The following is a 24044-nucleotide window of genomic DNA, read 5'->3' as shown; positions in this document are numbered from 1 at the left end:
GGGAAGCCCCGTCCATTCTACGTGCGCACGCCCTCTCTCAAGCGCTTTTCACGACACCCACGCCGAATGTCTATTTACACGCTCGCCTCCCTGCCAGAACAAACCTCGTTCTAGCGCCTCCTGTCGGTCTGGCCCTGACGCAGAGACGGCGTCAAGGCTGGCCTTAAACGACCTCTGCTTTCGCGTCCGTGGCACTCGTTTTCCTTCCACTCGCATTTTTTTCTTCTTTTAGGTTACGCTGTCCGCTTCGACAGCCTGACGAGGAAGTTTTTCAACTCGTTCGCATCAACAATGTTAGGCGACAGGAAGAGGGCAGAGTGGGTCAGGGAACAAACACGGGTTAATGATATCCTAACTAAAACCAAGTTGAGGACGAGGTCGGAAAGTTTGCGGGGGTGAGGTGGCCCACAACTGTCACAGGAAAGTGTCAGTTAGAGAGTTTACGGGGAGGCCTTTGTCCTGCAGTGGACGTAAGTAGGCTGATGATGATGCTAATTATTACGAGCAATGGTGGATGTCCAGCCGCGAGATATGCCCGGCTCTTGACAATGGCCCAGGACATTTACAGCAGCGCCTGCGGCTCGGAAAATATCCTTGTCCCAGGAAGGAAACCGACACCGCACGTACTCCCCACAAGCGAGATCACCACGGGAAACAGGTAATCGAATTCTCTGTGTGTTGTTGCAGTAGAGCACTTTCACGGAAGGACAACGTTAAGCCAAGGTACTATTGTTTTAAATAGAAACAAACATATTTGAGTGCGCGCGCACACACGCATCAATAAGAATCCGAAGAGGACTTTAAACGGAATAAAACTGAATGAAAAAGAACGAAAGCATTTGCGCTAAATATCAACATCATTACAATCTCCGCTACGCATTATTATGTTCATTGCAAGACAATGAAAAGTGCAGTCTTAGTAATGAATAGTTACTAAATTTTACTCTCCGAAGCAACGTGGGAGTTGTGAAGAACGCCGTATAGCAAGTATCTCCGGATGGATCACGATCGCCTGGGCTCCTTTAACGTCCAACCAAGTCCTAGAAACAGGGCGTTTTTTTCGTTTCGTGTCAAATGAAACGCGTCCTCAGCGGCAGGAAGCGAGCCCTCGAATCTGTGCTCAGCAGTCCAGCGCCATAGGGTAAGGGCAGTGTGACACGAAGGCGCGGCCGCGGATAACAAAATAAAACCCGCAAACGCGTAGCAAGTGGAATTTCTAGACCTTAAATCTCATAGCGGTGCTTAAAAGTACAGTAAGGATTTGTGAAGCGTATCGTATCGTACATAATCTAGGAGGCAAGGTTCTGCGCCACTGCGACACAGAGACGAGCTATTGCTGATGGTTGTCCTATGTTTAATGGAATCCCTTAAAGGGGAGTAGATTTGTAATAACGGAGTAATTGCTATACAGTCCACCGAAGCGAAGGCATACAAGGCTACAAAGGAAAACTATACAGCTTTCACAGAAACTTTGAAGTTGAGAAATATGTACCGCCTTGGGCATTTAATCACTGATTAAGTGTGGCAAAGCAATAGCATACCCACCCCCATAGACACCGATAGTGTGACCCCACTCCCGTAGACACCATTGTATGTGTTAATTGACGATTCGACTGTCTACCAGTGCCTACTGCTGTTCTATAGCCAATTCTATTCTATAAAACTACTCTGTGCTACAGCTCATGCAGATTCGAACGCGATCCGACACGGACATGTGCGACAATTTGGGGGCCCACAATCTTTGCCCCAGAAACCGCCGCCTCACCGAGTGTAGCAGCGACACAACACTGGGAAAATGCCTTAACGGGTTCCTTATGCTATCGCATAAAATCCGCGCTGTTGCGGGGTTCGAACCCGGGACCACAGCCTGTCCGGCGAAGTCGCTTTGCTAAGTGAGTGAACCAAGGCGGCTAGCAGATGGTTTGGCGATCGCGAATTGGTTAACAACAGGAAATGGGAACGGTGTCGGTCTAATGTTTATGAGAATCCCCCAAGGTCGAGCAGATCTGTAACAAGGGAGTAATTACTCATTAGCATGCACCTTTTCCTTTGCGGACGTACGACTATGCTTGTACGGACGGTAATGAGTAATTACTTCCTTATCTTTGCTGATTGTATCCTAAATAAATAGCTTGGAGCCAATAATGGATTATTTTTAAGGTGGGTTAAGAAATAAAGTGAGTACGATACTGCTGGTTATTAATGCTGCAGACAGACATTTGTTTCAACCAGGGCCGTGAGCAATATATCCGTATACAGCGGTCGATAGTTGGGTCGTATGAAGGGTGCTTTGCAGCCACCTATATACAAAACAGAGGACGAGCAATACCGAAAGTGCTATCGGAAGATTAACGCCGCAAGTCTGCACGTGTTGTTAAGTGCTGTTGTGCATGAAATGAACACCGGCTGAACTGCGTATATTCTCTGCCGACAGATGTTTGTAAAGTAAGGCTGCATGAAACAGCTGCAGCTAGTATAAGTGACAAAAAAAAAGGTAGTATTGATAACTTCACTTCACTTTATTCACCTTAAAGACCCCCTTCAGGGGGTATTACATAAGGGGTGGGTTAATATGTTGATCAACAAGTACAAGTCATTGCTTTGAAATAATTGCTTAGCGTATCTGAAAATGCAGACAGGTGTGTGATGGCAGCGATATCGGTGGGGAGGCCATTCCAGTCCACAACAGTTCGGAGAAAAAATGAACCTGAAAGAGTTGCAGTACGCGACACAGGGCGGGCGATCTGAAACGGATGGGCAGTGCGGTGAGATATGCGGTTCGGATGAGTAATGTAGGGTGGTTGATTTAGAGAACTATGGAAAAACTTGTGGAGCAAATAGAGGCTGGCAATGCGGCGGCGGTCTGCGAGGCTTTCAAGAGCGGAATTCTTCTTCAGAGCTGAAACGCTGGTGGTATATGAATATGCAGAGTGAATGAAACGAATGGCGCGGTTCTGAACTGATTCGAGTGCATTTGTTAGGTATGCATGGTGTGGGCTCCAGATGGGGCTGGCGTACTCAAGTTTGGGTCTGATGAGGGTTTTATAAGCGAGCAGCTTCACGTGTTGCGGCGCATGACGAAGATGACGTTTCATGAATCCTAGAGATCTGTTAGCAGATGATATGATTGTGGTAATGTGTGTTCGCCAAGAAAGATCGCTGCAGAGGGTGACACCAAGATACCTAAACGATTGGACGCTTTCTATAAACGAGTTAGCAACTGCATAGGAAAAAATAAGAGGGTTGTGTTGTCGATGAAAGGAAATGAGTTTGCATTTGTTAGCATTTAGCGTCATTAGCCAGAGGTCACACCATTTATGGACGCTGTTAAGGTCGTTTTGAAGGGCCATTTGATCAGAAATGTTAGTGACAGTGCGATAGATTACGCAGTCATCAGCGAAGATACGAATTTTACATGACACATGTGAAGCTAGATCATTAATATATATTAGAAACAAGAGTGGGCCGAGCACAGATCCCTGAGGGACGCCAGATTTAACAGGGAGAGCGCTTGAGCGGTGGTTGTTAATAGAAACGAACTGAGATCGGTTAGCTAGAAATTCTTTAATCCATTGCAGGATATTAGGGTGTAAATTTAAAAGGGCGAGTTTTAGTATTAGGCGCTGGTGAGGTACCTTGTCAAATGCCTTCGCAAAATCTAAAAATAACGCATCGGTCTGCAGGTTGCGGTCAAGGTTAGCATGCACGTCGTGAGTGAAGATTGCCAGTTGGGTTTCGCAGGAGAGCCCCCTACGAAACCCGTGTTGAGCCGGATCAAGGAAGCTGTTTGAATCTAGAAAGTTTATGATATGGGAATAGATGACATGTTCCATGATTTTGCAAGGCACGCTGGTTAAGGAGATGGGACGATAATTTAGCGGAGAATCCTTTTGACCTGATTTGTGGGCCGGGATGACCCTCCCCACCTTCCAGTCGTCCGGTAAAGTTCCTGTCGACAGCGATTGCAGAAACAGTAATGAGAGATAAATGGCAGAAATGTGCTTTGTGTTTTTCAGTACTTTTGAGTTCATTTCGTCCACTCCAGCGGCTGACGAAAGTTTAATTCTGTCGATAAGGTTTTCGATACCCTGCGCTGTGATTTCGATGGGAGACATTGCTGGCAGTGTTAGAGTAGGCGGAGTGGGCAATGGTGAGGCAGTTTCGTTTGTGAAAACAGATACAAACGCGCGATTAAATATTTCGGCACATTCAGTATCACTGGCATCCTCGCCTGCGGCATTCGTTAGAGCGATGATGCGAGTTGCTTGCGGGTTTATTATTTCCCAAAACCTCCTGGGGTTATTCGTTAGGATTTTTGGTAGATCAGTTTGGAAAAATGCTTGTTTGGCGCAGCGAATTGCATTGTAATACGTGTCCTCGGCCTGATAGTACCTATCCCATGCATCTGCGTCTGGGCTCCGTTTCGCTGCACTATAAAGTCGTTTTTTTCTTCTTTCTAATCTCTTAAGGTTGTGTGAAAACCACGGTTTTTGGCGGTTTGCTCGAAAGCTGATTAGAGGGAATAAATTTGTTTGTCAGTTCTTCGATCTTCTTTTTGAAAATCGACCAGTTATCATTGACAGACCGGTGATGAAATGTGGATTGAAAATAAGGCAGGAATGCTTCTAGCTCGTTGTTGATTTCTTCGTAATTGCCTTTGTCGTACATACGGATGGTTTTCTTGAACGTTTGGCGGGATGTGGGGGAGAACTTGAATATGGCATGAATAACCTTATGATCACTGATTTCACGCAGGTAAGTAACCGATGATAAGCTTTCAGGGTTGTTGGTCAGTATTAAGTCCAGAATATTTGAAGATCCGTGAGCGACGCGTGTCGGTTCGAGCACCATTTGCGTCAGGTTAAAGTTTAAGCATACATCTACGAATTCTCTTGCTTCAGGGTTACCGGCGGTTAGTGGTCCTACGTTTTGCCAATCGATGCCAGGGTAGTTAAAATCGCCCTAAGAGAACAATTTGCGCACCAGGGTGTTTTTTAGTAATTTGGACTAGTGCATCGTTCAGGTTAAGCGCGAATCCTGGGTTGCTGTTGGGGGCCCCTGTAGCAGACGCCAAGTAGAACTGTTTCCGGTGGAGCGCAACCATTTCCGGTGGAGCGCAACAGCACTAAAGCCGCGTGCTTTTGCGTAAGGATACCGTCATATGGCCTCTGCGAATAAATTGTATTCCGTCTACGGTTTCTATAGCTAATAAAGCAGATGTCGGGATTCCAGCAGTGCATAGACAATAGCGGCGGCGCAAAAAGTGAAACTACCCCTCGAGACCAGCTACAACAAACTTTCCTGTCGCGAGGGTTTGCGTTCGCTGTATCCGAGGTTCTCACTAAATGGACTTATTATTTTACAGCCAGAAATACAAAAATGGGACAGTGTAAACCCGTTATCCGCGCCTGCTTATTGAAGCTAGGCTTTATTACGGCGCTTTCAAAGCTCTCCAGCGCAGTCACATGCTTCTCGCCGATGCGGTTGCTACAAACAAGCTGGTTTAAGGACGCGATACTACCTGTAGTTTGATTTTGCGTTTTTTGTTTTTTTTAATTCGGTGGACTCTTTTCGGTGCTAATTTCAAAACGCCATTTGCACTTTTAATTCTAGACCATTAAGAGGGCCACGGCGGCGAGAAATGCCAGGCGCCGGTGCCTGTGGGAAGCCTCCACCTGCCAACGATGGCAGGTGGAATTTATGGTTCCCGCTCTTCACCTGCTACCTGCTATGACACCAGGAAGAGAAGATAGCGAAGAACTCTCTCGCATTTCCTCCGCATCAATCCAATTTATATTCGTTCATTTTTTTTTGCGAATATTATTTCCTGTGGAAGAATTACCAGTTTATTATAATTTTTTGGTATATAGAGGCATCCTTACGAGCTGAAAAATCACATAGAGTTTATCTGGGATTGTTTGCTAGCGAGAGCAGTTTATGTAAAAGTAATTAACGCACAAATAGTCGTGTTTAGAGCGCAGTTTGACTGTCGCAGTAAAAAAAAAGGAACTGAGTGGAAGTAAAGTGATCGGGACGTAATACAAAGCATAAATAAAAGTTTGCTTCTAAAAACTGAGCTGTGCAAAAATCCAAGCCAATAATAATAAAAATAAAGCGAAAGCAACATGGCAGGAAAACACATACGTATACACTGGCCTCACTTAGGTTAGCGGAGCAAGGTCTTTCTGTCTAAACGCCTTCATGTTGGAATAACTTTATATGGTTGTGATAAATCTAAGTGGTTTTGTTGCTGTAGCACACTGCTCACTCCTTCAGTCATGAAATGAATTGCGAAAGCAGCAAGCGCTTCACATGCACAGAGTTTCGGATTGGAAAGAAAGAAAAAGTGACATTGGCCGTAATCTGATGGAGCCACAGCGTCACGTATAGTCCGCATGATGACGGCAACTACGCGAGATCGGCTCAGCATCGCTGAAGCCAGAACAAGACACTTTTTCATCGCGTGTGTGTGTGGTATGTGGCGTTGCGGTTACAAACGTTCCCAGTGCCCTTACGTACCATGCGAAACTTCTTAATCAAGCAATGATGACAATATGGGAGCGGAAGCAACGCCCTCTAGATAGAGAAGGCCTCAAATTCTCCTCACCACGCGACGGACGCAACACAGGCAGTCGGCGCCCGTGGTGGCGAGCGTGGGCGGTTTTCGCGGCCGCGGCTTCAGCGTCAGCCAACTTGAAGGAAGGCGATGGCTTCCGCGGATGGTTATCGCATCTCGCGATTCAAACGACCTGGGCAGCTTTTTGCACCATGCCATGCGAAACAAGAAGGCAGACCGTTGCTCTGATGAAGCGCTTCTCGGGGCTCAGTTTTATCGCCATATCTCGTGACGCGGAACATGAACATAGCGGCTGGTTTCAGAATCGCCCGTTGCCTTCGCCGACAATTGTCTGCGAACAACTGTCTCATTCCTGCTCGGCATGCCGAACGAGACGGGACAGTTGCAGTAGTGCGGAAATGCCATTCCACTGCTGGATTCCATAGTACCGGGAAAATTACCTCGATGGCCCTAAAGCCAGTGTTTTCGGTTTTCCGCGAGACGTCGAACGCCGAGGCAAGTGGCTTCGGCCTATTCCTCGCAAGGGATACATAAACCATCACAGTCTTCAAAGGCAAACACCAATGCTGACAACTGCTAGCACTGCACATGGCGCAATGTACGCCTATCTCCTGTTGTGAGCTGAACTCGAGCTTGCGAATGCAGGTTTTAGTTGGATACGAAAATGGCAAGCGAAGGAATGTGTACTAAGAAGCTAAAAGGGGGACAATATACAGCAGATAATATCCCTCACGCCAGGAATCATCCAAACGAACGCTTTGAGTACTGTCGATAATCAGTACACTATCAAGTCGTGCTTGCTTTTCTTTTGAAATCCCTGCTAAGTTCGCTGCTAATGCTCATACCGGAAAAATATGTCGCGCAATAACAAAAATAATATGGCACTGCAGTTCGAATGCATTGCTCAAGGCTGGTCTCGAATGCCATAATTTTAACAGAAAAATTTCACGTTAGGTCAACACGCCTACATACAGGGCTAAAATTATGTACAATATACAACTGCTTTTTCTGCCGCCTAAAATTATGTTGGCAGCATACTGTGAGAATTTCATTCTGAAATACTTGCCTGGAACTTGAAGTTTTTGTGTCATCGCCAAAAAGATGTAATGCACAGCGGCACATATTCCACTTCTTTTCTGCGTCTTTCATAACCACTCACTCACACACACAAACATGCACACAACACCGCTGGCGTCGGTTGGCGTGCAGTGTAGGCCTAATTCCAGATCGCTTCGTCGCTTGCTGTCATGAAGTGCGCGCCGTCATTTCCGAACAGGTAGCCCTTAAAAGATGAACAGGGCACTTCTTTCTCGATGACAACAACAAAAGTTTCGGCAGACAAGGCTTTCCGGCATAAAAAAAAAGCACTGAATAAGAGTGCACGTGCACGAAACGACACAGTCGGCAGCTACTGGCAAGCTGTATGGCCGGTCGTTCCCCAACCGTGGCTCGATTTTCCCCGACTACTCTGTTCTCGTGACAGAAATAGTGACCAGGCCTTCTCTATCTAGGGGGCATTGTTGTAACTCGTACTCAATAGCCAACAAGCTGTGGCGCACATTTGGTGGACGCTGTCCTTCTTATATTAAAACCATATTTAAAAAATGTATGCGGCGGATGTTTTTTTTTTTCGTACAAACAAAAAAGTCCAACCCCTAATGATAACTAATCGCGGTGAAAGAGTTAAAGGCAGCTGGTGGTAGCTCAGCCTCCCGTCATCGCCTTCATAAGATTCGTGGCAGTCGGAGTGAGTTTGTGCTCCGTGTAATATTATTTCCGTGAATGTATGGCTCTCCGATGTCGGGATCATCGTCCGCGCCAGCAAAGTCATCCCAGACGACATCAGGACGGGCCAGCCGTGCATCGATGACACGTTGCCGCAGATCCACATGAGTCCGATAATGCGGGTGTCAGACAGCGTCCTCCATCTTTCCTGGTTCCAGAAACACTACTTCACGGAAGGATATTCAAAATCCCGCAAGTGCGCTTTCCCGCATAACCATGTTGCCCAAGACAGGATGGCTGACCGTGCGTTTCCAGCTGAAACAAAGCAAGAAGAACTAGTTATTTGTTTGATTCTTCAAAAGTACGCTTCGTACATTCTGTCCACACCCTTAACGCCTATCGTGTGGCCCACGCAGTTTTAGAGAAGTCGGCCATCTTGCCGTTGGCAACATAGCTGCGTGAGAAAGCGCCCTTGCGGAATTTTGAATATCCCCTATTCTTGATGCGCTCCGCAGTCAGCTCCATCCACACCACCTTATCACTACTTGGCGGGGAATAGAGAGATCCACACTGGATCGTCGGCACCTGATCGGTCGATTGCGATCAGTGTAGCTGACGGTTGTCAAGGTCGAGAAGGGTCTTCGTATGATTTTTTTCTCGCCATGAGCATTTAACTATAAGCTTTATTTACCAGAAATTCTGGTCAACCAGTTAAGCTAAAAGCTGTAGTCAAACAGCTTGACGAGGCCCAGGCAACCCTCACAAGGCAGTGCAGACGAGACCTCAGAATAAAAGTGGGCAAGAAATTGTGTGTGTTTACAAGAACGACCAAAAAAAAAGGGGGAAAAATAGAATTGGCCGCGCAGACAGCCTACGGTGTGCGTGTGGCCAAGAAAATTGCGATGATGATGATGAGTTTTTACGGAGCAAGGGCGTCTATGGCCAAATAGCGCCATGGCATAAGGTAGTTTTCACTACACGAGGTGGGGTCAAAGACCCATTTCCCAAGCATTTCACCCTAAAGAAGCCGAGCTCCAGGCCAGGGGAAAGCTTGTACCCATTGTATCATCGGTGGGTACCCGGCGGCACTGGGTATCGAACCGCGTACCTCCCCGCATGCGAGGCGGATGCTCAAACCACTAGGCCACCGCTGCGGTCCAAGAGAATGAAGATGCGGCTCTCCTATTATTGGATTGCCGGGTGCATGACAACCTCAGGTCACGATTGAAGAGAGACTTGAACGCTCTTGACAAAAGACCCTCAAGTCTACAAAAGCTCTTAAGCCCGTAGCCAACGCGTGAACTGCAAAAGGGAGCATTTGTGGCGTTGAAATCATTCCTTGAGGACAGCGGAATCCTTGGGAAACGCTAGTTTAGAATTGGAGTCAATGCTACAGCTCTTACTTCTCTGTGAGGGAATGCTTTAATATCTCTGTTATTTGTTTTTGCAGTGCTTGCTACAAACTTAGTATTGTTTTTCTTTTTTTGTGAGTTATTGAGTGCTTCAAAAGCTTTGTTATTTACATTTGATGTGTATACGGCAGATAAGCTTATTTTTGCGTCTTGTGTCCTTGTTTGTTCATATTTTTTTATGTATAAAGTATTTTGTACTCTTTGTATTATGATATGTTGAACTGTATACCGTCAAACCAAGTGGCTGCTACGAATTGGTGAAAAGGAGTAGCCGGCCGTTATGCAGCACGAACCTCTCCTTTATTGCACATGTAAAAAAAAAACATTCATCTGCACGGTCATGGTCTAACTCAACAGGTCACACGGTGAACAAGTCACCTGTCAACCCCATGCGACCTCTAGACTCATGACTAGAGGCACGCTCGTCGAATAGAAACGGGCATCATTGCGGCCTTTGTGCCATACCTGTATCGTGCGAAAACACAGCTTCCGAAGCTCTGCTTCTTGCGAGTCGATGCCGTCCATGTTCGTGCACAGAAGGACGGCAGTGCGAAGCTTACTGTACTTACCACCAGAACTAGGTGCGCAATTCAAGGCATGCGTTTTCGGCAGCCGCGTCTAGTAAAAAGTTTTGTCGAAATTTCATTACTACCGGTTTGTTTGTTTGTTTTTTACTTTTTTGCGTTCCTTCTGTTGAAAAAAAAAGGGGGAGGGGGCGGGGGTTGTGACGGAGGTATGGAAACGCTCGTCGCTCTCCGCTCCTGCGAGAAACGAGGGCTTTCGACTGCAGGGCAGCGTTTACAGCACCTCCTCGTCCGCTTAAGCGAGTTGTCCGTCGTATCCGAGACGCAATGCCGTTGCCCTAGCTAATACATATTGTGACTGTAGCCCAGCTCTCGCTCCTTACAACTACGCCTGAAGTCCTCATTGCAGTGATGGCTTATTCAAATCGGCGATCCACAGCATCACTCTGAATCCGCGAAGGAACGCAAAACCTGGCGGAGTGTCCGGAAATCCAAGCCGATAGTTGCAAGACAAGAGGCGCTCTGCGCTGTGCGGGGCAATGAGGGGCGATCCGTCACGAAGCGACTCGCTCCATATAGACGATTCGAGCTCAGTGTCTGAATCTTAATCACCATTCGAACACGCTTGTCAATTCGTGGGGCTCCGAAAAGTGCTGGGAATCGGCAAACGGAATACGCCACAAGTAACGCCAACGTTTCGTTCTAAATACGTCAACCGGAAAACAAAGAAAACGAAAGCTAAACGTGGGAAAACATGCAAGTGCTTGGCACCTCTCTCTGCTTGGCGGAGACAAGTGCGGAAATATCCTTGAGGTTTGCGGGGTTCCCCGCCTCTGCTTCTTCCTTATGCAGCTCTTCATTGAAGGTAGCGAGAGGTACGGTGTAAAGGGGAGAAAATACAAAAGAACCGGTTGAAAAGCGGAACGCTTCCACCCTTGCGAAGAAAACCTTTTTCGACATTCTCTCCCAGCAAGCTCGTTGACAGCAGTAGAAACAAGGAGGAGGAGGAGAACTCTAATGGAACAGGAGAGGTCTGCCAGGTTGTCGGCCTGGCATGCTAGAGAAGAGAAGAGAAGAGTAGAGAAGAGGATGGTGAGAAGAAAAGGAAAACAGAAAAAGAAAGGGTGAATGGTTAAATCGAGCGCGCGCGCGCGCACGCACGCACGCACGCACGCACGCACACACGCACACACACACACACACACACACACACACACACACACACACACACACACACACACACACACACACACACACACACACACACACACACACACACACACACACACACACACACACACAAACGCGCGCGCGCGCATAATTGTCAAAGAATGTCCACCAAACCCGTGTTTCTTAAAAACACTAAAAATGCTTTTGTCCCGCGTACACCCGAAGCCTCGTCACTCCAGGGTGCAAGGACATGCTCCAGGTTCACGGGGCCGTCCTGTCGGAGTCCTAATGCACTTGAAAGTGTCTTGCGATGATTGCTGAAGAGTTGGCAGCGGGAGATCAAATGTGGCACATCCTCGGGCATACCATATGTGGAGCACAGAGGGCTACTTGATGCACCAATTTTATGTAAATAGGATTTAGTGTAGGCTACGTCCAGGCAAATTCGGTGGAGGCAATTTTGAGCACGTCTAGCTATACTGCGTGGCATGCGGAAGTCACAAGTTGGGTCGATACGAAGAAGGGGCCTATATTGATGCTGCGGATCACACCACAAAGAGCGTTGTTGTCTGCCAGGATTGTGTAGTTAGAAGCCTCGCGCCATCACTGCGAGAAAACGGTGTAGGCAGGAGCAAGGTGGTGTCGCCATGCGCCGGCCTCGCTGCACCGTCAGCGTGATCGTTGCCTGCAAGGCCACAGTGAGTGAGTAACCACTGCAGCACAGCATGGTGGCCAAGCTCACAGGCCTCGGAGTTTAATCTGTTAAGTCAATGATGATCGGCTCCTGAAGGCTTCCTGGTGACTTTATAGATTGTAATGCAGCCCGAGAGTCACTGAAAATAACCTACGCTGTTGGGGGTTCTTGAAGAATGTAAGTGAATGCCGCTCGCAGAGCAGCTAGCTCGGTAGCAGTAGTCGAGGTGCGGTGACTGAGTAACGCCGAAATTGTGGTAAGAAACAAGCGAATACAAAGCCGTCACTATCATACAGCTGAGTGTCTCTCGGTGCTTGACGGTCGGTGTGCAGGCGCAACCGTGCGGGCTGTCCCAAACCGCCCACGACACCCAGCTGTCGGTGGCTGACCTTCGATCCTGCGTCGCTCTTCTGCCGACCCCCGTCGGGCTGGTAGCCTTCACACCTGTCTCCTTTCACGATTGTTTTGTTTGCTGCGTTCTCGGTCAAATAGCTGCGTCTGGGAACACGTGGTCAACTCTCGATCCGACGGGACTGTCTCGCACTCCGGGCGAGGGTCGGCTTAGTGAAGCGTCCTCCTCACCTCACGAGAGCCGCCAAGGACGCCTGCTGCGTATTGACTCTCTTCCGAATGAGCGTGCAATAAACGACCTCCTAGCTGAGTCGCTGTCAGACGTCATTTGTGGCCCCGCGTCGGCAGCGACGGTAAGCTACCTTCGGCGTTTTAGCTCACGATTCGTCGTCGATTGGTGGGAGATGCTCGTTACTGCTAAGCGACGCGCCTAGTGGCTACTGAATTTTATTAATGGCAATCGATTTGCAGTCTTCCGCACGAAAGGGCTTTCTTTCATCTCTTGCCTGATCAGTAAGAGTGCAAATGTTGTGAGGTGTTTGTGCTTCGGAAAAGAGTCGCAAAATTAGAGAATCAAGCTTTCGCAATAACAGACACGAGGCCACACTCACGTGAGTCTAAACGGAAACAGCCTGTGAGTCGTGTCGTATTGAAACGCATGATTAAATGCCTTCGTTAGAGAATCGGTCCGAAAATGCAAGATTTGAAGCCCAGGTGTAGCCCCTAAAAACAGGCCGATTCATATTTCAACTCTTAGTGCGCCGATGAAACCGCTCCGAACCGTAGAACGTGAAATTTATGGGGCTAAGAGTTTTAAAGAGGTGTGACACTGCAGCCGGAAAGGGGGGGGGGGGGGGGGGCATAATGTGAAATATGGTTTTGCGCGCTGAGAGCATACTTAAGCGGCATCCTGTATTTGATCCTCTATTTGTCATCATGCACATACCCAGCCTAATTACACGTCAATAGATATTTGTAAACGTTGGACTAATCACCAGGCTATTTCCACGAGATCGACGCCCCGCTGCGGCGGCGCCACCAATTAGTCTAAGAACGATAGGCCCGCGGAACGGGGCTGTTTGCTCCATTCCCTAGGTGCGCCATGCTTGAGTAGCTGTTGTCAATGTTTTGCAGCAAAAGTATAGCTTATGAGCTCTGTTACGTAGTTGTTCGCATGCTGATGAGACAGAAGTGGCGGTAAGTGTCAGTGCGCGAGTTTTCGTGGCTATAAAATGCTGAAAGAGCATGGGGACAGGAATTTAGCACGCTGAGTAGTGGAGCGCTTGCAGGATCATGGGAGCGCAGTTCTTATCAGGCACTGAGCCTTTTCTTCTAAAGAGATAATTTGCCTGGACCTACATAAATACGAGACGCTATTTGTTGATAACCACCTCTGAGTACACACCACTAAAGGAAGCGGGAGAAGTCGTGCATGAACGTCCCCCTAATGACAGGCCTTATTAATCATGCTTTATGGTGATTTGTTATTCATAGACCGAGGGGGAGGGGGGGGGAGTAATGATTTTCTTGAACGCAATTTCGTTATAATTCGTTTCGCGTTTCGTCATTGTGCCATATGTTATCCGATGTGTTCCGTTCTCTCATGTGTCATTGTCCAAGGTGTTTTTTTCTTTACCCAAGGTGGGGTCAAAGGCCCATTTACCGAGCATTTCACCCTAAATAAGCCGAGCACCAGGCCAGGAGAAAGCTTGTATTCAGTGTATTGCCGGTGGGTACCCGGCGGCACTGGAGATCGAACCCCGCACCTACCGCATGCGAGGCGGATGCTCAAACCACTAAGCCACCACTGCGGTCCTTGTTTTCTGCTCAAGCCGCATGACAGTCGCTGAGTCTAGCTTACCTGCAGTACTGAATGCAAAAAAAATGCGCTTCTTTAGTTCTGTCATTCATCTATTGCACAAGTACCCAACGGCGCAATCATTTATATCAAATTCTCTCCAAAGTGCGCGTCCACCGTCCCCCACTCCGCGTTCCCGCCGAAGAGTGATTTCTTCCTTGACTCTCATTTAGTCCTATTACGCCATCGAGTAACAAAGCACTGACTCACGCAATTAAGGTTACCACCGTCGACTAACAAGCTCGAGTTTATAGTGAAATTTTAAACGAGCACAAACTCCGCCCAGAAGGAATCCTGCGTAGCGGCGCCATATTAGACAAATTGAGGAGCCTCTTGTAGGGCTTGAAAATCGCCAAAATTATAATTTATCAAAATACATTTAATCGCAAGAACTTTATGCGGTTTGTAATTTTAGGGGTCCTTCTTATGCGATGTCCTGCCATATGTAGCACGCATAACTGGCAGCCCCTATATCAATAATGCGAGACAGCTGTAATCAAAGTTGCAAGACCTCCACATTCTTGGGATCTCGGCGATTCTTAGTGATAAATTGGTGGGCATAAATCAAAATTCCCCTCACAGCTATAACAGTTTTTCTCTTTCTTTGTTGTTGTTTTTGTTGGTATATTTGCAACATCCTGAGCTCAAGTATGTGTAGACGTTGCCCGACTGGAATATTTTTTTTTCCATTCCTCGTAGATTTTTATAGCGAAGCAGCCTTAAGCACATTCGCGCAGACCGTGTCTTTAACGCAGCGATCATGTTTCAGCTCGTTCTGGAGATGTTTGCGTGGCAGCGCTTTCCGGGTGCGCTTCTTTTTCCTGCTTCATTTACAGCGTTTCCTGTGTCAGGTGATGAAGTACGCGTACTCCTTATAACGCTGTCAGAAAGCTGCCTTCTAGCAGTATACTACACCTGCAGCCTTGAAGGACGAGGAAAGGGCGCGTTTCTCGCGTTCAGCGCACAGGAAAGAAAACGCCGTGAATTCCCCTCTAAATACGGACTCCGTAGCAGTTAAGCCTCGAGTGAATCTGCGCGCCCAGCTTGAACCAAATGACGCGCAGGCATCGACGAAAACGATTGCTATTTTTGCACACCCTCGGAAAGTCTATGCGAAAATTCAGGTGCGGACAGCCGCCAGCTGCGAGTTAAGCTGCACAGGTAACAAAGATATGGCGCCTTTTTTCTAATGGCGAGCAAAGAAATCAATTTGGTTATGGCGTTTTCTCGTTTCAATAAGCCACGTAAAGCCCATTGTTTTCTAACTACAGCGTCCGTGAAGGAGCCTCAATGAAATCTGCTGAGGTCCTGCATTTATCGCTTTGAAAAAGGCGCACAAACTGTACAAAATAAAAGCCACTTTTAGTGGGGTCAAACTATAGCCAAGAATCGTGTGCGAAGTGCTGGAGTAACTCGGGTAAGCTCTGGTTTATTCGTAAGAGCGTCGCGCAAGCTGCAGCCAATGGTAAGAAGCCCGAAAAAGTTCGGAGCAGCGTGGCGCCAGCTGCATCCGAGTGGAGAGAGGGTGTGGCGATGAGGAGCGAGAAACGCGGATGCGTACACACGCAGACGCTGGAAAGAAGAGGGGAAGAATGAACGCATGCTTTCGCATATATATTCGGTTTCACTACGTCAAAACACTACCACTTTTTATGGACCGCAGCTTGGGATGTGGTGCGAACGAGCCAGAAGCAATATGCACCGCGGTGCGATCAAAAAAGTAGTATGCACAAGCATGAGGACGTTTCTGCACTTTTATATATAACGTATATCCCGTTAGAACAATGTACAACTAGCCTAGCGGCTGCAGCAGTGCCCAATACCGAAAAAAAAAGGATCAGAACTGGCCTAGCACCCTATTTCTCTCTTTTTTTTTTTGCTGTATCATTTCTCAGACCTCATATTCCTTTTCCTGAGAAGGCAGGCGGCGTTCCCCTTCAGGTGGAAAGATGCAGGCCTCTTCTTTTCCCCATTTCATGTGCCTGTTTCTATGCTACCGCATTAGCCAATGATGAGGACGCATGATAATGTTTATCTCATACGTGTCTCATATGTAGTGTTCATATCGGGGAAAAAAGTAGTGCAGTGACACACACAAGGCATGCAGAGCGATCGTTTTGTGTTTCGTTTCATTCGCACCACGACTTTCCCAATGAACCAACATTTTGGCGTGTATTATTTTGGAGACTTTCTAAAAATGGGCTGCATTCTCTCCCCGCGAGGCAACTTCGCGTACGGACCTTAAGTGTGCATGAAAATTTTATTACAGAAACATCTGCGCCCTCGACCGGCAAGAAATGCACCCATCCTTTTGGTCCGGCAGTCGATCTTAGTCCTCGGCACCTGCGAATCCACGATGTCAAATATACAAACCAACTCAAAGAATTGGGCGGAGACGCACCCCGCGTGCTTGTTCGTGTGCACGCACTACTAACGGGAGCGACATTTCGATGGGCATACAAAGAAGGACCTTTTGGTTGACGCAATAAATTATTACGCATTCAGTCACCAGCGCAAATTGACAGACCCGTGGCAAGAACAAAGAACACGAACAGTAAATCAAGCCCTGACCGTGAGCTTCGCCTGTTTCATTAAACATTAGCTACCGCAATTTCTTTTCTTTCTGTGCACGTGTCAAGGCAGGAAGTTATTCGCCTCCTGGAACAACTTCCCACCAGGGGGCGGCGGCAAGGAGCGACTCGCGCCAAGAATGGACGGCGCACGAAGCGGTCCGGGGCCCAAAGAGGCCACGCTTCTGGACCGACTGCGGGCCCTGATCGCAGAGTGGTTCTTCCTCGCCAGGATTCCTGCCCTGGCCTTGAGCCACCTGTTCGAGCGGCCCGCAATGTACCTCTCTCAGACCTCGATGGAAGGAAAGACCGCCATCATCACGGGCGCCACGTCAGGTAAGCTCCAACACGAAGGACCCGCTGAGTGTGCAAGATGTCCCCGTTCTTTTTTTCGCACTATCGCTCGAGAGGAAGCGAGAGCTCGCTCACAGGCGCGTCTTCGAAAGAAGGAGGATAAAACAAAGTCGCAGCAGACTGGCGCATCATTTCCCGTGGTGACTGCGCAGATCGTCAGTGCAACGCTTCGCTTGCCTCTGTAGCCTCTAATTAAGAACCATCGCCGAGAGAAACCTGAAAGTAAAGCACATAAACTGCACCATGTTCTAGCAAAACAAAAAAAAACAGCGAGGGCCAAGACACAGACCCAGAAGAATACACAAAAATACTCTGTCGCCGGACTACAACTGATTTATTTTTTGTTCATCCACATATACTTAAAGCCATTTTCTCATGCTGGTGCACATAAATACGTGGCTCTTAGTACGTGGATTTGCAGTAAATAAATAAGTTTTAGTACAGCGACAGGGTATTTGTGTGCCTTCTCCTGGCCTTGTGTCTTGGTTTTCGTTGGGACGGGACGGGATGGGGTGAGAAGGGATGGAATGCGTGGGATATGAAATTTTAGGCGCGTCCCTTTTCCGGTGTTTCTTTTGTCACCGCCTGCTTTTGAGCCACCAATCTTCCAGTCGCTTTTTGCTAGCGTCTACCACAGATTCATTCCCATTGCCTTCGTTACCGCTAAACCCTGTGGCCCTATAGGGAGATCGAATATGCCTGCATGTGCATCTGGATCAATATGTGGCTGCCACATTCTAGCAGAATGTTTCACATTGCCGCACACTGCACATGTGTCGTCGCCTTTGGTGACTGCAGGCATCGGCCTGGAGACGGCCAAGGAGTTGGCCCGACGCAAGGCCCGCGTCATCCTAGCCTGTCGCAATGTGGAGAAGGCCAAAGCCGTCGCCCAGCACATCCACGACGAGGTTAAGCAGCACGTGGTCGTCAAGAAGCTCGTGCTCGACTCGCTCGAGTCCGTGCGCGAGTTCTGCGATGAAGTCAACAAAACCGAGGACAGGCTGGACGTGCTCATCAACAACGCCGGCATCATTAACGGTCAGCGATTCGCCTTTTTCGTGTCTTGCGCTGCTTGTCTGGGAAGTGTCGCGGTCCAGGTACAGCTCTGCTTATCTGTCCTGCCTTTTTCACCGTTTCGTTCTCGACAGAAGAGTAAGGCCAGAAGAGCTTTGTCTGTCGGGAAGGAAAGCTTTATTTTTGCCTGTCACACGCATTACCGAAACACAACTATTGAACCGAGGTTAGAGTTGTTTTCTTTCATGGGTGTCTTCCGGCTCGTTTATCTTCTTTTATAATACCTTTTAGATTACCTCCGTTATCTCTGATATCTGTCATAGTTGTACCTTTGATGCAATAAATAACCTGCTTCTATTTCAGCTTCCGTTAATCAAAGAGAGAGACGAACGGAAAGGCAGGGAGGTTACCGTTAATCAAATAGTCTCGAGACCAGAGCGACTTGACATATTTGAGAAATGCCGGAGCAGACCGTAGCGGCTTGAAATACGAATCCTTTGCATAACACCCACTAATACTTCTGTTCTCATGCGAGTTTAATTAGTGAAAGAAGACTGCATGAAACTCACTGTTGGGAATACAGATGACATTTCCTCTTGCACACTGTTTGTCTTCGCCTTTCTTACATTTGACTCTCAAGATTCGACAGAGTTGACATACACGAAAGACGGATACGAGGTGTGCTTCCAGACCAACCACTTATCCCCGGTCCTCGTCACTCTGCTGCTGCTGGGTGAGCGTTGGCGGCCTTTCTCTCACTCGTCACGTCTTACGTGAAAGTCACGGTGCATCGAAGGTGGCCAAAAATTGACTGTGAAAATGGGCCAGTACTAAACTTCGCACTTTCTCCAATCTCATATTCGGCAACGGTACCTTTTATATTCAACCTGCTCTCATTTCGATATTCTTTAATTCGCACTCACTTCAGCGTTGCAGTTAACTTATTTTAAAAAAAAAACTGATCCCGTGTCTCGAATCAGTTTTCCTGTTCACATATCAGGTTAAAGCCCCGGCGGCTTCACTAGAGAAGTACTGCTCTGATGTTTATCAGATTTATCGCATTTGAACTGAAATTTTATTCAGACCTTCAGTTTCGAGCGCACAATGCCAAGCTGAGATTGTCGGAAGGCGGTTCCGTGAGCAGTTGATTCAGAATTCCGGGAGACGGTCGTAAACTGGTTCCAGCGGCTTTACCTGGCTTCCCACTCGAGCCCTGCGTGAGATGCATCACGTGACTTGCTCTCACTGAAGTCTTGAAAAAATAAACACGAACCAAAGCTAGAGAGTGTCTACCCATGCTTAACAGAGCTTTCAATCCTGGCTCAGCTGAGTTCAGCCACAGCCACTTCTTCGCGCACTGGTTGTATTCTTGCGACTGTCATACCAGAACAAATAATTACGCCAAATGCAAGAGAAATGCAGAAAGTGGCAGTGTACAAACCCTTAACTACGACCTCCTTGCCAATCGCCTTTTTTTAGTCTTGTGGGGACTCGCACAGCCGTGTCGATTTGAGGTGTGTTTCCCCGAGGTGTGGTATCCGCCATAGTCGGCTTGAGCTTGGTAGTGAGTGGGATCACGGGGTGGAGTCGGTGGTTTGGACGCTGAGCCGCGGGTAAGCGTGGAAAACGCATTTATCTCCCTATTTCAACCCAACAGTATAGACTCGCTCGTCATAGCAGTGCCTTGTGGTATACAGTGCACTTTCTCTTACGGCTCTTTGTTTTAGCGTGCAGAAATCATGGATTGCTGAACACCCGCCGCAGTAGTCCATGTTTACTATGCAATGTCAGTGCACGGTAAAGAACGCTGAGTGGTCGAAATTGATCCCGAGCCCTCCATGCGGCGTCTTTCTCAGTCCATGTGCGACTTTGTGAGGTTAAACTTCACATATTGCTACCTACTGCTTAAGGAAGCGTGCGCCGTTTGGCCGTGCGCATTCGCAGATAAGCTGAAGGCGAGCGCTCCGAGCAGGGTGGTGAACGTGGCGTCCGACTCGCACCTCGTCGGAGACGTGGTCCATCTGGAAGAGAAGGCGCGGGGCAGACAGACCCTGCGCACCCCGCTCTCCGTGTACGCCAACACCAAGCTCGCCATGTGCCTCTTCAGCGTGGCGCTGGCTGAAAAGATCAAGGACACGGGTGAGTATGCAAACGCTGCTCGCGGCCATACGGCGTTGTTCCTGGCTCTTGACGTGTATAAACTGTATATATAGTGACGTATATAAGCTTACCCCACCCTCGAGCGAAGCGGCATCCGTATAGAAATATCGAGAAGGGGATATCCCTGCTTTAAGCGGCTCCAATTGTGGCTTCCAGAAGCACCGCACTTTCGGCCTCTCGTTGCAGGAGTGACGGTGAACGCCCTCCATCCCGGTTTGGTGCAGACTCCGATCGCGAGCCACGGATCGTTCTTGAGGAAAATACTCTTCAGCCTTATGGCCCACACCAAAGGAAAGGTGAGGACTCCTGAAGCGCGTTATCGTCCTATATTTTTCTCTCCGACCGGCGGCGTGTGCGGATAATTCATTTCGGGACGTCGTCGCTTGCAAATGCGCTTTGCGGTTACCGAGGGGTTTCTCGTGACCGATGGCGCTGGCGGCTCCCAGCCCCTTCAGTGGGCCTATCGACAAGCCGCTGAAGCGCTGTTCGTGTGTGTTTTTCGTTTTAACCCGCCACGTTGGCTGAGTGGTGGTGGCGTTCGCCCGCTGGGGTCAAGGTCGTGGGATTGAATCCCGGGCGCGGCGTCCTCATTTAGAAACAGGCGGAATGCAGAAGTGCCCATGCATGTACTGGGCGAAGTCAGTGAGCGTAAATTAATCCGTAGCGCTAAACGGCGGCTCCTCTTTCTCTCCGCCTGCTTTCCCTCTTTCGTGCTTTCCATCACGAAGTGGTTCAGGTGTCCACCGAGAGTACGGCACGTACTGCCGTTTCTCTTTCCTCACACGATGTTTCCATTTTTCTTCCCACCTGATAAACAGACGGCCTTCGAAGGCGCGCAGACGACAATTCGGCTGGCCGTTGACCCTTCCCTCGAGAAGACCAGCGGCGAGTACTTCGAGGACTGCGCGCCTGCCGACGAGGCCTACCGCAACCCGTTGCTCATGAACCGGGCCCTGGCCGAAGAAGTGTTCCGAACGTCCGCCAGGCTTGTGGGCTTTGACCACGAACAACTGCACAAGGTCATCGGCAAGCAGTGACCGGTTGTGGCTGCCCCAGATGCTGCGGGCTCAACTCGCCAGTCCGAAATGAAGTTTCTCCTTGGCCGTAATTTTTACGCTGCATACAACGTTGAATGAGCCTCCAGCACGTATAGAAAGACTCTGAAGGCGTTTCTAAAATCTATACTTAACGATTATGACAGCGTGGAATGTCTAACACCAGTATTTAGGGCGCTTGGCTGTTGAGCAGGAGGACCAGGCTTCAATGCAGGTCGCGGCGGCCGCGTTTCGATGGAGGTGAAGCGCAATAGGCGCCGATGCTGTGCGATGTCAGTGCGCATTAGAGAATCCCAGGTGATCTAAATTTAGGCGGAGCCCTCCAATCTGGCGTCCCTCAGAGCCCACGTGTCGCTTAGAGACGTTAAACCTCACAATTTAGTTTTTTTTCTTTTTAACTTGAGTTTTCAGTCTGTTTTGTTCCGCTCGTGTTCTCATGTATCTCGAATTCAACTATTTACTGCCGTTGCCATGTGGTATACACCGCAGTTTCCCACATGCTGCCATAAATGTGCTGCAAGTGCGTTGAATATTTGCATATATATATTTGAAAATGTGGTTGCTACTGCTACGTAAATGCATTGCCAACAACAGAGCTTGTGACTGTGGACGGATAGCACTCCTTTCAACAGTTCTTCCGCTTCTTACGGCAGCTCCCGTAGAAAACCGTTTATTCTACCAAGGCTTTTTTCCCCTTTCGAGGTCACCTGGGTAACAGGGATAACCTCCTACTTGCGAGTCCGTGTATATGTGATACATGCACACGCGCGCACGAGAGAAGACGACAAAGAATGCAGAACGGCTTGCTCTCGGGCCTTTGGGATGGGACGGGGTCGGTTTGATCCCCAGTGCGCCAGGGTGCCGACTAGCGATACAATGGACACAAGCCTTGCCCTGCCTGGTGCTCGGCTTGGAAGATGGGTATCTGACCCACCTTGTATAACGGAAAAGGGCTACAACGGGCTTCACTGCTGAAGGCGGATTTGGGTCTCTCGCGTATAGTCTATAAATGAACCAAAGGTTAGCACTGAGCTCGTCCTCCGTCTCCCGAAGTTTTCTCAAGACTGCACAATTCACGTGATGCAGTTCACTCCGTCTTCCTGAACTTTTTGACCCGCACTGCATAATGCAGGCCAGTATAGCCCCCGTCCCTTTTTTTCCCAGAACTCCACACGCGGCCTGTCTTTAAACAGAGTTAAAGCAGAGGCTTGGGGGCAAACTTCTACGTCTTTACGAAATAGAAAACACAAAAAAGCGCGAAAAGGAGTGCGCTGTGTCGTCCACTTTTTTCTAGTCACGTGTTTTTTGCGCTGTGTTTTCTATTTCTCTTGACCTCTTTTCTGACGTCATGCTATCGTGCGCGAATACGCAAGGGTCAAGTTGCCGTTTACCAGAAAAAGCCTACTGCTGTGCTGCTTCAAAAAGTTGCATTCACTGCCTAGCATTCTAACTCTCTCACTCTCCTACGTTCCTCCAAAAGATTTTTGGACGTGAAATTTAGAAAACATAGGTTGTGATAATTTGACTTTCCTCAAGTTGCATTTTCTTCTGATGTATTTAGCTTTTCATCATGGGCTTGGACACCTGCACGGCTCTGCCATCTCAAGGATCAGCCGCGAATAAAAAGATTGATTTTCTTTTTGTACCGACTATCAATGAACATGAAGATGCTTCCTGCTGAAAAAAGCACAAACGAAGAAATATGCACTCGAAGCAGGAGAACTGGCAACCAGATTGCAGTGCCTTACTGGCGAAGCTATGCGCACCAGCTGGCGGTGGGCAACAATCTAGATTCTGCGCGGTTCTCTTAGGAACGCAGAGACACTGCCTCCGGTCGCAGTTGTTCCTCCCGAACTCTTTACTTACTGTGGGAAAAATGGGTGTTTCTTGTTTGCCCATTCTATTATCTTTGCTTGAAATATGTGCATTACTTGCAAGAACATGCAGCGCACCAAAACGAAGCTGAATGAATGCTGTACAATTTTATATTGCCCGTTTCAAATACAAATGTTGGCAGTAATGTGAAATTTTATTTCTGTGCTGCTAACTTTGAAAAATTTTAAGGTGAATACTTATGAAGCTACGCTTATAACATGAAAATAAAAAAAATTTTAAAATGCTGAGAAATAAAAAGTGCTTCTTTCATTGCATAACGAACCTCAAAGTTTCAGTGGTTTGACTTAAGAATGCTTCGGGGCACAAAAAATATTTGCTGCCTCATGGTAAGAAGGTATTTCTTGGAGGTGCTGCAAATAGCTTTTTTTTTCTCCAAACATTTCAGCTGAAAAATTCAAGAAAGTACAAACATGTCCACTAGCATAAACTGGCTTCAGATCGATTCATATAGCGAGCAAAGGTGGAATTATAATTCACAAAAAAATTGTTTAAAAAGTACAAGCACGTTTAATAACATAAACGCGCTTCTCAATAATCGACATTTATATAGTGAGTAAAAAGTAATTGTGGCTGACAAGAAAATTTCAAATTCATGAAAGTACTTACTAACACGTACACTACCGTAAATGCGCTTCTCAGTACATAGACATATAGAAAGTAAATTAAGAACCGCAACTAAGAAGA

At 47.9% G+C, this 24044-nt stretch overlaps 2 protein-coding genes across 7 annotated transcripts in view; one reads left to right on the top strand and one right to left on the bottom strand.

Moving 5' to 3' along the window:
- Positions 1-533: 533 nt before the first annotated feature.
- On the top strand, positions 534-23111 carry LOC144126198 (retinol dehydrogenase 12-like). 5 transcript variants are annotated; one of them, XM_077660200.1, is made up of 7 exons: positions 534-658; positions 16955-17217; positions 18034-18273; positions 18890-18982; positions 20194-20388; positions 20596-20705; positions 21228-23111. In XM_077660200.1, the coding sequence occupies exons 1-7, from the start codon at positions 549-551 to the stop codon at positions 21444-21446; spliced, it is 1230 nt and encodes a 409-aa protein (XP_077516326.1). In that variant the 5' UTR covers positions 534-548; the 3' UTR covers positions 21447-23111. The 5 variants fall into 5 exon arrangements, with proteins under 5 accessions (XP_077516326.1, XP_077516328.1, XP_077516330.1 ...); XM_077660202.1 differs by lacking the exon at positions 534-658 and adding an exon at positions 12722-12806; XM_077660204.1 differs by lacking the exon at positions 534-658 and adding an exon at positions 12747-12806 and having other exon boundaries at positions 16990-17217.
- LOC144126202 (retinol dehydrogenase 13-like) overlaps positions 20231-24044 on the bottom strand; it is a 25969-nt gene continuing 22155 nt past the window's right edge. For both annotated transcript variants that reach the window (XM_077660206.1, XM_077660208.1), the window contains one exon: positions 20231-20367. The gene's annotated coding sequence lies outside the window, so the exon portion shown is untranslated. The remainder of the gene's footprint in view (positions 20368-24044) is intronic.

The sequence above is a fragment of the Amblyomma americanum genome, chromosome 3 (assembly GCF_052857255.1).
Source record: "Amblyomma americanum isolate KBUSLIRL-KWMA chromosome 3, ASM5285725v1, whole genome shotgun sequence".
Taxonomy (NCBI): Eukaryota; Metazoa; Arthropoda; class Arachnida; order Ixodida; family Ixodidae; genus Amblyomma; species Amblyomma americanum.
The sequence above is the reverse complement of the archived record's forward strand: the minus strand, read 5'-3'. Positions and strand labels throughout refer to the sequence as shown.

Coding starts and splice junctions, on each gene's coding strand:
- LOC144126198 (XM_077660200.1), top strand. CDS start 549: ATGGCCCAGGACATTTACAGCAGCGCCTGCGGCTCGGAAAATATCCTT. Junction 18,983..20,193: donor CGTCACTCTGCTGCTGCTGG/GTGAGCGTTGGC, acceptor GCGCATTCGCAG/ATAAGCTGAAGGCGAGCGCT. Junction 20,706..21,227: donor TGGCCCACACCAAAGGAAAG/GTGAGGACTCCT, acceptor CCTGATAAACAG/ACGGCCTTCGAAGGCGCGCA.